The sequence below is a fragment of the Pseudorca crassidens genome, chromosome 20 (genome assembly GCF_039906515.1).
Source record: "Pseudorca crassidens isolate mPseCra1 chromosome 20, mPseCra1.hap1, whole genome shotgun sequence".
Taxonomy (NCBI): domain Eukaryota; kingdom Metazoa; phylum Chordata; class Mammalia; order Artiodactyla; family Delphinidae; genus Pseudorca; species Pseudorca crassidens.
The window spans coordinates 61,870,445-61,883,106 of NC_090315.1; the positions used below are offsets into that span (position 1 = coordinate 61,870,445).

A 12,662-nucleotide genomic window follows, 5' to 3' on the forward strand; every position below is an offset into this window, starting at 1 on the left:
GCGGGGCCCTGACCGACAGAATGAGAGGTGGGGCGGGGTCAGACCGGCTGAGTGACAGGGATGTGACAGGCGGGTGGGGCGGGGCCTAGCCGGCCGCATTACCGTCGTCGTCGTCACGTGATGCGGCCTGTCGGGCTCCCAAGATGGCGGTTTGCGTAGCGGTGATCGCCAAGGAGGTGCGTACTCCGCCGGGCAGGCCCGCTGCAGCGTCAGCCTAGCTCTCCGGTTCCCCTCCTTCCCTGCCCCAAGGGCTCCGGAGGGTGGGCCCGGGGGCTTTGCCGAGCGTAGGTGGCCAGGGGCGGGCCCGGCGGAGGCGCCGCCCAGACCTGCACCTGCCGCTGCCGAAGCGTCACGGGCCGGGTCTTCCTCTTCCGTGCGGGCCGCCGCTCCGCCCAGCCCCCCGTCCGCGGGCTTTGTGGTTTCCTGCTACCGAGTCTAGGCGTCCACTTCTGTCCATCCTGCTCGGCCGCGCGCTCCCAACGGCCAGGCCGTCGACCCCCGGACGAGTGACTGTTCCTCTCCGCTCAGCAGCCACAAGTCAGACCGTTGCACACCTCTGCCTGGAAGCCTCAACAGTGGCTTCTCATTGCCGTAGGATCATGTCCGAATAATCCCCTCCCCGTACCACAGACACGCTCCACTCCAGCTGACGGACTCCCCCGGCAGGCTCTGCTCCCTCACGTCTGGGCCTCTGCACCTGGAACCCCTTCCTCCTTCTCCCCCACCCCGTCCCCTCCACTGGCCACCGAAGATTTCACTTTCTCTAGAAAGCTCTTTCTGAATCCTGAGATTGGGCTGCGTGGCCATCCACGCGCTCCTACTGCACGGAGCCGTGGTGTCCGCCCCGGCGTTTTGAAGACTAGGCTTCTGCGGCGGTTTTCCCGTGAAGCTCTTGTTACGCTGACTTCCGTCTTATCACTTGCTGCGTTATTTGTTGGTGGGTTTGTGGACTGTCTCCTTCATCTGTCATCTCCATCAGGGTAGGGACAGCGTTGTGTACACTATATCTGTGCAGTGCCAGGCCTGTGGGAGCCTGGGAAGGCGCTGTTAACTCCAGGGTTAGGCTGCTCGGAAATGGCCCTGCAGAGATGGAGGTCTGAGACAACCCTTGACGGGTTTAGAGGGAGCCTGCCAGTGCCTCTGAGACTGCAGGAGCTGGAGTGTTGGGAAACAGCCAGTATGACGGGGCCAGGAGGAGGGCACGTGCTAGGATGGGGCCCTGCTCAGAACGTGAGTGACAGGCTGTGCTCAGACCCACTTCAGAGGCGTCTTCTCTTTTCTGCCCATCCTACCCATGCCCCTTTGCAGACAGTATGAAAACCTCCTCAGGTTAGATTGGGTGCCCTGAAGGCAATGCCCACGGCAATTTGAAGGATTTTTTAAAATTTATTTATTTATTTATTTATTTATTTATTATTTATTTTCGGCTGCGTTGGGTTTTCGTCCTTGGGTCTTTTTTGCTGCACGCGGGCTTTCTCTAGTTGCAGAGAGCGAGTTGCTTCTCTTGTTGGGGAGCACGGGCTCTAGGCGCATGGGCTTCAGTTGTGGCACACGGGCTCAGTAGTTGTGGCTCGCGGGCTCTAGAGTGCAGGCTCAGTAGTTGTGTTGCACGGGCTTAGTTGCTCTGTGGCATGTGGGATCTTCCCGGACCAGGGCTCGAACCCGTGTCCCCTGCATTGGCAGGTGGATTCTTAAGCACTGCGGCACCAGGGAAGTCCCAGTTTGGAGGATTAAGCAGTGGGTTTTGGGGAATGAGAGCGTATTCCATGGCTAATTGGCACTTGGCCGATCTGCCCTCCTGAGTGCCCCGTGGCCTTGTTTTCCAGGCCAGCGCACATGGGGTGGATCCTTGTCACTTCAGCCGCCGTCATCCTTTTCTTGCAGAATTACCCTCTTTACATCCGCAGTGTCCCCACGGAGAACGAGCTCAAGTTTCACTACATGGTGCACACGTCCCTGGACGTGGTGGACGAGAAGATCTCAGCAATGGGGAAGGCCCTGGTGGACCAGAGGGAGCTCTACCTGGGCCTGCTGTACCCCACAGAGGACTACAAGGTGTATCCTCGCACCTGGCAGTGGCTTCGAGTCTGGGGATTCCCTGCAGTCGCAGGGTGCGCTGTAGCATTAGGTCCCCTTGAAAAGCATCTCGTAACATCACTTGAAAAGAAAAAAGATGCGGGCTTTTGGCCAGTGGGGAATTAGAGCAGCTTGAGGACACTTAGGACCTCACACCCTTCTTTCTTTAATTAGGAGGATAATGTGGGAGCAGCCAGGCTTGAATTGCCTTGTGACAGTCCCCACCTGTCCCTTGGGTTTGTGGAGGAACTGGGGACTCTCTGGCTTCATGCCGTCTCAGTGGGGCCACCACCTCCTGAGCAAGGGGTCATTGTTTACGCATCTTTTTTTTTTTTTTTAGTATTTATTTATTTAGGCCGCAGAGGGTCTTACTTGCAGGATGTGGGATATTCCTTGCAGCGTGCAGAATCTTTAGTTGCGGCATGTGGACTTAGTTGCAGTATGTGGGATCTAGTTCCCTGAGCAGGGATCGAACCCCAGCCCCCTGCATTGGGAGCGTGGAGTCTTAGCCACTGGACCACCAGGGAAGTCCCCACTCATCTCTTTGCCAGGCCCGGCCCCACCAGTCACTGTAAGATCTTGACCAGTCCTTGGGACAAATGGCTCGAAACCTATGGAGTTCAAAGACATTCCCACAAGCAGTAACGAGCTCGCCCAGTGTCACTGCCCGGAGCCACTGTTCCGCAAGATGGAGTGGCCTTTAGAGGTATGGGTACCTTAGGCAGGATTCGCCTCATTTGTGCAACCTCTGGTCTTGCAGTTAACCCTTTCCAGCTGGGAACTGTTGCAGAGAGAAGGCGAGGTGCCCCAGGGTTTGGGCAGGTTGCCCCGGGGCTTGGGTCATGATAGGCTTAGCTCCGTGCCCTTTGCTTCTCCAGTAAACACCAGAGCTGTCTAAGGAAGTGTCCAGTCACACCTGCTGCAGTCCTTTGTCCTCTTGGCACTGTGGGAGTTGCCCAGCCTGGGGCACTTGCTGTGATGCAGGTGTCATGCTTCTGCAGAGCAGCTTAGCAGCCGGAGGACATGCACAGATGGCCTTCTTCTCACAGGCTCTGCACGGTGATGCCGTGGTTGGGGCTGTCACAGAGTCCCCGTGTTAAGAGCGTGTTCCCTAACCAGCTGTGCAGTTACGGCTACGTGACCAACTCCAAGGTGAAGTTTGTCATGGTGGTGGATTCCTCCAACACGGCGCTCAGAGACAACGAGATTCGCAGTGTGAGTGTGGGGGCCGGTGGGCGCGCCTGGCCGCTCGGTTTTCCGTCTTTGTTCAGAAATGCTGAGAAGCCCGAGCGTGGCAGCAGCTGTGTGTACTTGCACGTGTGAATTAAACACGTTGTTGGTTCTTGTTCCAGATGTTCCGGAAGCTGCACAACTCCTACACAGACGTGATGTGCAACCCCTTCTATAACCCGGGGGACCGCATTCAGTCCAGGTGGGCGTGGCGCCTTCTCGGGTAGCCCCCGCCTTGCTGAGAGGCAGCGATTCTGAGAGGCAGGGAGGGAAGGCCTTTATAAGCGACGGGCACTGTCCGTCTAAGGCAGCCATTCTGAAGAGGCAGAACCCTGTTTTTCCAAACAAACTCTTCCTTGGATCTCCAGATCAGGAGAAGGGGAGTTGGGGCGCGGGGGCTGCAGAGCTTGCCCATCTGGTCTCCCAGGTCGGCCCAGCAGGTCCTGGGGCGCCTCCCCAGATCCCAGTGAGGGCCCAGGCATGTGGACAGGAGCCTCCGGGAGAAAACGTCCTCCTGTCGCTGCCCGATTTTGTCTTTGACGTTGAACTTAGACGATTAGGACATTAGGTTGCAGGTGTCTTCCAAATAGCCTTCAGGTAAACACAGACCTAACATCTGGGTGTCACAATGATGCTTCCCAAAGAAGCATTCACGAGCACGTGCTCCAAACCTGCTCTGGGAATTCCCTGCATCCCAGACACAGTTCCCAAGGGGTTCCTTGTAGCCGGCAGGTGACCCCAGCCAGGGAAGATGACCCCTTCCTATGGTGCCTTCCCTCAGTGGTGACAGTGTGTCTTGGGTCATCCTGGGTGCCCCCCCTCTCCCCCCCCGCCTGGAGACCCAGCAAGGGCAGCACCGTGGGAAACCGCACAGGAATGAGGTGGGACACTCAGATTCTCACCGCCTGATGTGGCGGCATGCATGTCCTGGCCTCAGCCAGTTTTACTCACCTGGACCTCAGAGACTGACATCTCTGCCAGCCAGGGATGGAGGGCCTGGGTCTGCTTCTCTGATTGTCTGTTTCTCTTTGCAGGGCCTTTGATGGCATGGTGACATCCATGATGATACAGGTCTGTTGAGGAGAGCTCTGCAGCCCGTGGCTGGAAGGAATCGTTCTGTGCATAACTGTGTTGTTCAGATGTATCTTTATTTCCACTTGTCTCCTCTTGGGTGTCATGGATGTGCCGCTGGCGGCAGGGCCTCATGCACGGTGCCTGTTGACTAAAGGTCTTGTGAGATCAGGTTTGGCTTTTTCCTTCTGCGTCAGCAGAAGGTTTAACTAAAGACAGTTTAGGGACTTACCTGGCGGTCCAGTGGTTAGGACTCTGCGCTTCCACTGTAGGGGCCGCAGGTTCAATCCCCGGTCAGGGAACTAAGATCCCGCATGCTGTACGGCACGGCCAAAAAACAAAAGGAAGGAGTTTATGTGGACTTTCCAGGGACAGAGCAGATCAGGGACCAGACAGAGCAGGAGCTGTTGTCCCCACTAGGCACGAAGGGGCAGGGGGAGCCAGGTGGCAGGAGCTCTCAGAGCTTGGAGCCCAGAAGAGGCTGCGAAGGGAGGGGCAGAGGACCCGTGGGCCGGCCGCCCCCTCCAGTGGCTCAGCAGGTGGGCTAATCTGGAGGGGTCGGCCTTCTGTGCCCAGAGCCGGATTAGAGGGGCACGTGGGACGGCCTGCATACCTTCCCCCGGCGGGAGGGCCCTTCCTCCTTCTGGTCTGGCCCGGCCCTGGAAGGCCACCCTCCCGAGACCGTGTAACTACAGCGTCTTCATCAGCTGCTGCTGGGCATCGAATGAGCAAAGTGCAAGAGTCCCCTCCTGCCTGTTAGTGCCCTGAGGTTCCTGAGGGCCCGGGGGCCAGGTGGGTGTTGGAGAGCAGCCCCCTTCCCTGCTGACCCCAGGCCCCTGGGCAGGCTGTGGAAGGGGGGGCTGATGTCATCAGATTTCCGCCTTCTGCTGCCCAGAAGCCTGCTCAGTCAAGGTTGATCACAGTTCTAACTGACCATGATTGAGGCCACGGCCCCTTCTGGGATCAGGTGACCCAGGTTCTAGTGCACTTTGTCATTTGGTGACGGCGTCTCTGAAGTGGAAGAGGCCCTCCTGGGCCTGAGGCACCTACACAGTCTGCTCTGTGTGGTCTCAGTGTGGCTGGCTTCCTTGATCAGGCACCCGAAGACACCACGAGCCCCTCCTGCCCCCTCAGTCACTCTGGAGAGGGTCTCTGACCAGGAGGAAGGTAGGAGGGTGGCTCAGACCCTCCCACTAGGAGGCTGTGAGCTGTGAGCGTCGTCGGCCCAGGGCTGGAATTGGGATGCACTCTGCTCGTCTTTGGGTTTCCTTCCCTTCCTTTGAGCACAGAAGTAAACAAACAAAAAACAGCTCAGAGTGTGTGTTAAAGACACACGTCCCGGGCTCCCCCCACCCTGCCTCGCCTGCCACAGGTGGAATTGCAAGGCCTAGAAGAGGGCTGAGAAGTGCGACCAGCAGGTGTTGGTCTGATGCAGGCCACCCTCACACGGGCTTTCTCCCCACCGTCCATCCTCAACTTTCTGGTTGAGCTTTTACTTAGTAACCTCTCCTGCCTGAGTGATGGCTGAGGCAGGGACTACAGGTTGCCAAGGCAACATCCATTCTCCCTTGCTTGCGTACTAACAGAACCCTAGTGTTACTGGGGACAATTGGCTAGACAAAGTACGCTTCCTGCCCGCACAAGGGTAGGTGGTTATGGCGTTTAAGTGGATGGCGTTGGGAGGCACTTGCAGGAAGGACACTTAAAAGGGGGATTCAGCTGGCAGTACCTTCATCTTTACCCTTCCTCCTTCCTGGAACTTAGATGTGATGGCTGGAGCCCAGGCAGCTATCTTGAGAGCATGCAGGCAACATTCATCCCCTGAGGATGGAGAGCAGAAAGCTAGAAGGAGGCTGGGTCTTTGCTGACATACCAGCCCTGGACTACTTATGTTCAACATTTTTTTAAATGAGGAAATGAAACCCCTGTCTTGTTGAAGCCACTGCTGTTTGGGTTTTCTGCAGATGGAGCCAGAGCAACCCATAATGGTTTTACACTCGAGGTTCTTCACATGCATCGTCAGGTAGCGTTCCCATTTTAGGTCTGAGAAAATCAAGGCTTAGACGTAACCTGCCGGCCTTTGCTTTGCCAGCAGAACGGTCAGATGGCAGTTTCATCCTAACTGTTTGCATCTCTGTACTGTGAGGCTCGCCTCACTGAGGGCCACCTGCCTGCCCATCCCCACGCGCATCCTCCCCACAGGGCTGAGCCCCGTCAGATGCAGCCCCTGCTCAGCCCTTGGCTGCTGCTCCAGGTGCTTCTGCTGAAGTTCTGTCCTGCCTCCCCATCAGCATTCCTTCTCCCTTCTTCCCCAGGCCAGACAGCCAAGAGGATCCTGCGTGTCTTGGCTTTCTCTGGGTATAGCTGAGAAAGTGTGGGTCAGAGCCCTGGACACCCACATGGGCTGCTTGGGCCTGAAATCCACAGGAAAGGAGGGACTCAAGGGCCCACTCTCCTCACAGTGGCCACGCAGAAGGGATTAAGAAGATACATCTGAAAAGGGACCAATTCCTTGGGATAGAAGCCTGTCTGCAGGTCCTTCCACAAAAGCAAAATGCACAATGAATGCATCAAGACCAATGCACAGCCTCGCCAAGGAGGAGACTGGCACAAGGTACGGCGCGGCAGGAGCTGGTGCTTCATAAAGTTCAGCTCCAGGAACTACGTCTGGGAGGCGTCCCTCTCCTGCAGCCCCCACCTGCACATGATCCAGGCCTGGCTCGGCCCTGAGCCACCCAGCAGCCTTGGCAAGGTCCCTGCCACTCAGCCCCTCCTACCCACATTCTCCAGGGGCCAGTGGTGGTGCGTGTGTGCGCGCGCGCGCGTGCACGTGTGCACATGAAAACAGAAATCTATTCTCTCACGTTTCTGGAGGCCAGAGTCAGAAATCAAGGTGATGGCAGGGCCGGTTCGTTCTGCAGGCTCTGAGGGAGGGTCTTTTCAGCCTCCCCAGCTTCTGACGGCTGCCAGCGACTGCTGGAGTTCCTTGGCTTACGGACGCATCACCGCAACCTCTGCCTCTGTCTCCACGTCACGTTCTCCGTGTGCCGGTGTGTCTCGTACCCAGTGTGTGTCACTGGGTTTAGGGCCACCCAGGTGATCCAGGGAGATCTCCAGGTCGTTAGCTTAATCACATGTGCAAAAACCCCTTTTCCAAATAAGATCACATCCACAGGTACTGGAGATTAGGATGTGGACATATTTTGGGGGGGATTTCGTTCACCCCACCACAAGGGCCAGTGCTGACCCCAGATCACAAGCGGAGTGTGAACCTGGCCAGATGGACACGCAGATGGAGAGCACAGGCGCGCCCTCCCGAGAAAACACTGGTGCTGGAGAGGGGACACTGGGGACTGGGGACCGTCCACCTGTGGATAGCTTAAGGACCTGATAATCAAAAAAGTACAAGGTGGGCTTCCCTGGTGGCGCAGTGGTTGAGAGTACGCCTGCCGATGCAGGGGACACGGGTTCGTGCCCCGGTCCGGGAGGATCCCACATGCCGCGGAGCGGCTGGGCCCGTGAGCCATGGCCACTGAGCCTGCGTGTCCGGAGCCTGTGCTCCGCAACGGGAGAGCCGACAACAGTGAGAGGCCTGCGTACCGCAAAAATAAATAATAAATAAATAAATAGTACACAGCAAAGAGGGTTGCTTTAGAAAAGCCCAGGCTGAGATCTGTTAGTGGTTATTTAAGGCCAGGACCGCGCGTGTCTGCAGCTGGGCCCCAGAGCTTCCTTTCCCGATCCGAACGCAGCCGGAGGGCAGAAAGCACGCTGCACCATCAGGGAGGGAGAGAGCGGGGCGTCTGCCACAGGGAGGAGCGCAGGCAGGGCGCCCGTCATGGAAGCCCCTCTGCGTCCCTGTGTGAAGAAGCCCAGGCTTGCGCCAGGTGCCCGGGCGCACCCTCCTGCGGGGCCTCACAGGTGAGGACCCACAAGGCGACGTCTGTGTCACTCGTCACGGGGGAGTGTGTGCCCCGGAGGCCACCAGGCCCGGGTGAGGCGCGGGGGCTGGCGGTGACGCTGTAAACCCCGAAGCTAACGCTTGGCTGCCAGGAGTGAAGGGGGTAGAGCTGGGTCTGGGATCCACAGCCGCAGCCCATCCCCCGCCTTCTCTGCACAGTGTGCACCGAGGAAACGGCGTCCAGGTGAGGCGAACAAAGCGGGGCGGTCTGTTGCCAGGTGCTTTTAAAAAATATTCAAGTTTAATAATTTATGCTTTACCAGTAAGACACACATTTCTACTTTTCTGTAAAAGGCGTTAGTGGCACAGTCCTGAGTATGCCGCCCCGAAGCGGACCCGACGCTGCCTGGGCCTCACCTGCCCGCAGCTTTGCCCGGTGACCCCCAAAGCCCCGACTAGCCCGCGTGCCAGGTCCACCCCGTGCCCTGCTTCGCGACCGGCGGCTTCGGCCGTGGGGTCTGGGCTGTCCTCCCGCCGAGGGAAGGGGGACGGATAGTTATTCTGCGCGGAGTAAATGGTCGCACGAGGAGCACGGCTGTCTACTCCTGACCCAGCGGCAGCCCCACTCTCAAAATCGGGCCCTCCCTTCAATACGGTGAATACCACGGCGAGTATCTTCCGCGCCCCCTGCCCGGAGAGAGGCCGGGGGGCGAGCGGCCTCCAGGGCTCCGCCCACCGGACCCAGCCAGGCCCAACAGAGCCCCGCCCACCGGGCCCCGCTCCAATAGGATCCCGCCCTCCCAGGGCCCGGCCCACCGGTTCCGCCCCCGTGGTCTGAAACGGGCCCCGCCCTGGAAGTTGCTGTGGGGGAAGGGTCCCCCCCTGGCGCCTGGGTGTCCCCGAAGGCCCCCGCGGTCCGTGGAGCTGATCCCTGGTAAATTGGTTCTTTTGGGCAGCACCTGGAACCAAAGGCCGAGTCCGCCTGAGACCTCTGTTCTCACACCCTCCTCCCCAGCCCAGGGCCAAGACCAGGGCTAAAGCTGCCTCCAGGAAGCCTTCCTGCGTTTCCCTGCTGAAGGCTCACAGGCAGGTGAACACAGGCCCCAGCACCCACCAGGCCCTGGCGGCCCCAGGGCATGGGGCTGCCTGAGGCATCAGATCTTAACCTGTTCCCAGGCCCTGTCAAGCCAACATCTCCCCCTGCAGGGGGCGTCAGGAAGGAAGCCTCCCCAGGGCGTACACCCAGCCAAACCCACTGGGGTCTGAGGTGCCCCCACACCAGCCGGAGGATGTGCCCAAACACCGGGCACTGGAGAAGGGTCAGGCTGGTGCGGCTGCCTGCTTTGCCTGTCCCCTCGGGGATTAATGGGTTAACGTAGACAAGCTCAGAGCAGAGCGCTCCCCCCACCCCCCACCCCCGCCCCCGCAGTGACTGGTGGGGGACACGCACCTTGATGACCCGGCCTCGGAAGACGCTCTTGTCCAGCTCCACAGCGGCCTGGGCCGAGCTCTCGGTGGCAAACTCTATGTATGCATAGCTGGGGCAGGGCAGAGGCAGGTGAGGGCCACGCTCACCCACACAGAGGTGTCCCCGCCCCCCGGGCGCCCGGCCCCTCCCCGAAGCCCCAACCGACCCCTTGGGGTGTCCGGAGAACTTGTCGCACAGGATGGTGACCCGCTGGATCTCCCCGCAGTGGTTGAAATAGGCCTCCAGCTCCTGGGCTGTGCCCCCGTAGTCCACCTACAGGCATGGACCCTGGTGGGGGGCCTTCTGCAGGGGCCCCCGCCTCCCAGGGTCTCCTGCAGCACGTTTTCTTGGTAGAGAGGGGGTGACTGGGCCCCAGGGTGAGGGTGGTCGCCTAGACCTCTGCGCGCCCCCCTGCCGGGGGAGTGGACTGGATATCCAGATGAATGCTCCCCAAGTTTACTGGCCTATGCAAAGGGTGCGTGGCTTTTTCAAGTGGAACTCGTTGCCAATAATCTGCCCACTGGGAGATTTCACGTGGAAATTCCAAATCCCAGCCCACAGTGGGAAATCAGGCCTGACCACAGAGGGTCCACGCTCCCTCATGGGGACAGCCCCCTCATCAGAGCCCCCCCTCCTGCTTCTCGCTTCCAGGCCTATGTGGCTTCTGAGTTTGCTACCCATACTGTCCCTTCCTTTAATCCTCACAGCCAGGAGGCGGCTGCAGAGCCAGTGCTGCTGGGCCGACTCCACCTCGCCCCCCTCCCCCCACTCACGTTGCCCACGTAGACGGATCTGTGATCGGCCTCCACCGCCTCCGTGGGGCTGTCTGTGGAGAGAGGGGCTTCAGGACCAGGAGGCTTGGCCTGGCAGGGGCCTCCGGCAGCTGCTAAGGGCAGGCGCCTCAGGCTGGTGGCTCAGTCCTCGCTCCTCGGGGAAGAGGGACACCCGGGTTCTTGGGGAAGAGCACCCCTTGGGGCCTATGTAGAAGGACCACTGCCAGGCCGGACCTCATGGACACCCTGGCCTTCCCCCGGGAGCCCACACTTTTCCTGCAGCAGCGCACAGCTCAACCGCATTTACCCTCGTGCCCGAGGACTTGCGGGCCACAGCCCAGGGAAGGGGTCAGCCTGGCCCTCTGGTTCCTACCCGTCTCGGGGCTCAGCAGCTTCCCGGCCAGCAGGGCCCTGGCGTCTTCCTCTTCCCCCTCTGGGCCCTGCTCCCCGGGCGGCTCCGGTCGCTGGGCCTGCTCCATGGCCCACAGCTTCAGTCTGATGGCTTCCAGCTCCTGCCAGCACACGGCCCAGGCTGAGCCCGGAGGCGGGACAGCCCCCAGGCTCCGCTGAAGGGAGGGCAGAGGGGAAGGGGGCCTGACCCTGCCTGTTCTCAGGGTCATGCTGGGGGCTCCCTGGGCGGGGGGAAAAGGGAAGACCACACGGACTCGGGCCTGGAGAGAAGCCCCTGTAATCCACCCCCAACACACAAAGTCCCCTTCAGGCCGGAGAGGCCACACTGCCCCTTCCAGCCCGTGCACAGGTGGGCGTCCCTAGACCCTCTTCCAGGCGTGGGGACAGTGGCCCTCTTGGCCCTCTCACCCCTGGGGTCAGAGCTGCAGCCGTCCGTCCCCCTGCCCCCATGCACAGCGTTCCCCAGGTTCCCGAGATCCCGGCCGGCCTCCACCAGGCGCTCGGCGCCGCTGTTACCTGGTCAGCTAACGGGCACTCGGCCAGGTCCCCCCTCTCCAGGACAGACAGCAAGAAGCCTGCGTCTTCCTCGCGCTCTTCCGCTTCCCCCATCTCCTCCTCCTCCGTGTCTCCAGCCCCCGGGCCCAGAGGGCTCTTCTCGGCCTGGCTCCAGGCCCCCCAGCCCTGGGCCTCGGGGTCTGAAGAAGCCCTCCTCAGCCAGGCCTCAGTGGGGGGCGGGAAGAGAGCGCGGCTGAGGAAGGGCCACATGGCGGATGGGGCAGGAGGGGCCGGCAGAGCCTGTGCGCTCGCCTCCACGCTGCCTGCCGGCACCTGCCTGCACCCTCCCGGGCTTTAAGCCCTCCCCCAGGCCAGGTGTTCCCACTAGAGGCCTCAGAGGCCTCCCGGCTGCGCCAAGCCTCCACCCTGGCTTCCGAGCCCTGAGGGGTCAGAGGCTGGACCCCCGCCCCGGTGCCCTTCTTCCTCACTGGCCGGCCCCTCTGGGACACTCCAGGTGGAGAGGGTGCAGCTGCGGCACAGCCGGGAGGGCCTCCTGGCGACAGCTCGGCCTCACCCGCCACGATGCAGGAGCCAGGAAGCTAAGGGGTCGCAGGTCCCCCCACCTCACTGTGTCACGCCTCCAGTGGCCGGCCACGGTTAGGATGACGCGGGAGGGAAGCAAGTTACCTGAGTGTGCAGAGCACGGGTGGGGCACAGGGGGTCAGAGCAGACTTCCTGGAGGAGGTGGCATTTGAGCCGGCCTTCAAGGGTTGGGTCAGGCAGAGCCGGGTGAGCGTGGCCTGGGCGGAGGAAACAGCTTGAACAAAGGTCTGGGGGTGGGGGGTAGGGGAGTGCCACGAGGTCAGCGGCTTCTCGGGCCGGGCCAGGGCAGGGTCCTGGGCCAGAAGGAGTGACATCCCTCCTCCTGACCTCTCCTGGATTCCCTGCGGTCCCTCCCCTCCCCACCCCAATTCTGGGCCAGCTCTTAGGTGGGAACCATGTAACGAAGCCGGGTCCCTGCCCGGGCCGCAGGGCACGATGATGAATTCTGTGCAGGTCAGGCCTGGATACTGGGGGCCTCAAGGCAGTCTGTCAAGTCCCGCCCCATTCCTCTCTCTCCCCCAGGGCAGCTGCAGGCCTGTGTCCCTGGGTGCCCTGCTATCCTCCGTCTGTCCTCCCTAGCAGCTGCTCTGGCCTCTTCTCCCCCTGGCGTCGTCTTGGGGGAGCTCCTGCCATG

The 12,662-nt window shown here is 60.6% G+C and overlaps 3 protein-coding genes across 8 annotated transcripts in view; 1 reads left to right on the top strand and 2 right to left on the bottom strand.

The window, feature by feature from the left end:
* The first annotated feature begins 32 nt into the window (after positions 1 to 32).
* Positions 33 to 4,548, top strand: TRAPPC2L (trafficking protein particle complex subunit 2L). 6 transcript variants are annotated; one of them, XM_067718795.1, is made up of 5 exons: positions 33 to 176; positions 1,885 to 2,111; positions 3,126 to 3,291; positions 3,429 to 3,508; positions 4,341 to 4,548. In XM_067718795.1, the coding sequence occupies exons 1-5, from the start codon at positions 144 to 146 to the stop codon at positions 4,384 to 4,386; spliced, it is 552 nt and encodes a 183-aa protein (XP_067574896.1). In that variant the 5' UTR covers positions 33 to 143; the 3' UTR covers positions 4,387 to 4,548. The 6 variants fall into 6 exon arrangements, with proteins under 6 accessions (XP_067574896.1, XP_067574900.1, XP_067574898.1 ...); XM_067718799.1 differs by having other exon boundaries at positions 1,885 to 2,057; positions 3,204 to 3,291; XM_067718797.1 differs by having other exon boundaries at positions 78 to 176; positions 1,908 to 2,111.
* A 4,231-nt stretch (positions 4,549 to 8,779) lies between these two features.
* Positions 8,780 to 12,119, bottom strand: PABPN1L (PABPN1 like, cytoplasmic). Its single transcript, XM_067718791.1, has 6 exons — positions 11,447 to 12,119; positions 10,893 to 11,031; positions 10,520 to 10,572; positions 9,913 to 10,019; positions 9,729 to 9,816; positions 8,780 to 9,237 (listed from the first exon to the last, which is right to left on the bottom strand). Exons 1-6 carry the CDS (start codon positions 11,693 to 11,695, stop codon positions 8,926 to 8,928), a joined length of 948 nt encoding a protein of 315 aa, XP_067574892.1. The 5' UTR covers positions 11,696 to 12,119; the 3' UTR covers positions 8,780 to 8,925.
* CBFA2T3 (CBFA2/RUNX1 partner transcriptional co-repressor 3) overlaps positions 11,512 to 12,662 on the bottom strand; it is a 60,818-nt gene continuing 59,667 nt past the window's right edge. The window contains exons 9-10 of the mRNA XM_067718785.1: positions 12,113 to 12,225; positions 11,512 to 11,650 (exon numbers count right to left, since the gene is read on the bottom strand). Coding sequence (XP_067574886.1) covers positions 11,641 to 11,650; positions 12,113 to 12,225 — 123 coding nt within the window. The 3' untranslated portion in view covers positions 11,512 to 11,640. The remainder of the gene's footprint in view (positions 11,651 to 12,112; positions 12,226 to 12,662) is intronic.

Excerpts from the sequence above, each read along its gene's own strand:
- TRAPPC2L (XM_067718794.1), top strand. The coding sequence starts at position 1,837 with ATGGGGTGGATCCTTGTCACTTCAGCCGCCGTCATCCTTTTCTTGCAG. Across the intron at positions 3,292-3,428 it reads GAGACAACGAGATTCGCAGT|ATGTTCCGGAAGCTGCACAA; the intron begins GTGAGTGTGGGG and ends TTCTTGTTCCAG. Across the intron at positions 3,509-4,340 it reads GGGGACCGCATTCAGTCCAG|GGCCTTTGATGGCATGGTGA; the intron begins GTGGGCGTGGCG and ends TTCTCTTTGCAG.
- PABPN1L (XM_067718791.1), bottom strand. The coding sequence starts at position 11,695 with ATGTGGCCCTTCCTCAGCCGCGCTCTCTTCCCGCCCCCCACTGAGGCC. Across the intron at positions 9,817-9,912 it reads TTCTCCGGACACCCCAAGGG|CTATGCATACATAGAGTTTG; the intron begins GTCGGTTGGGGC and ends GCCCTGCCCCAG. Across the intron at positions 9,238-9,728 it reads TCCGAGGCCGGGTCATCAAG|GTGCTGCCCAAAAGAACCAA; the intron begins GTGCGTGTCCCC and ends CTTTGGTTCCAG.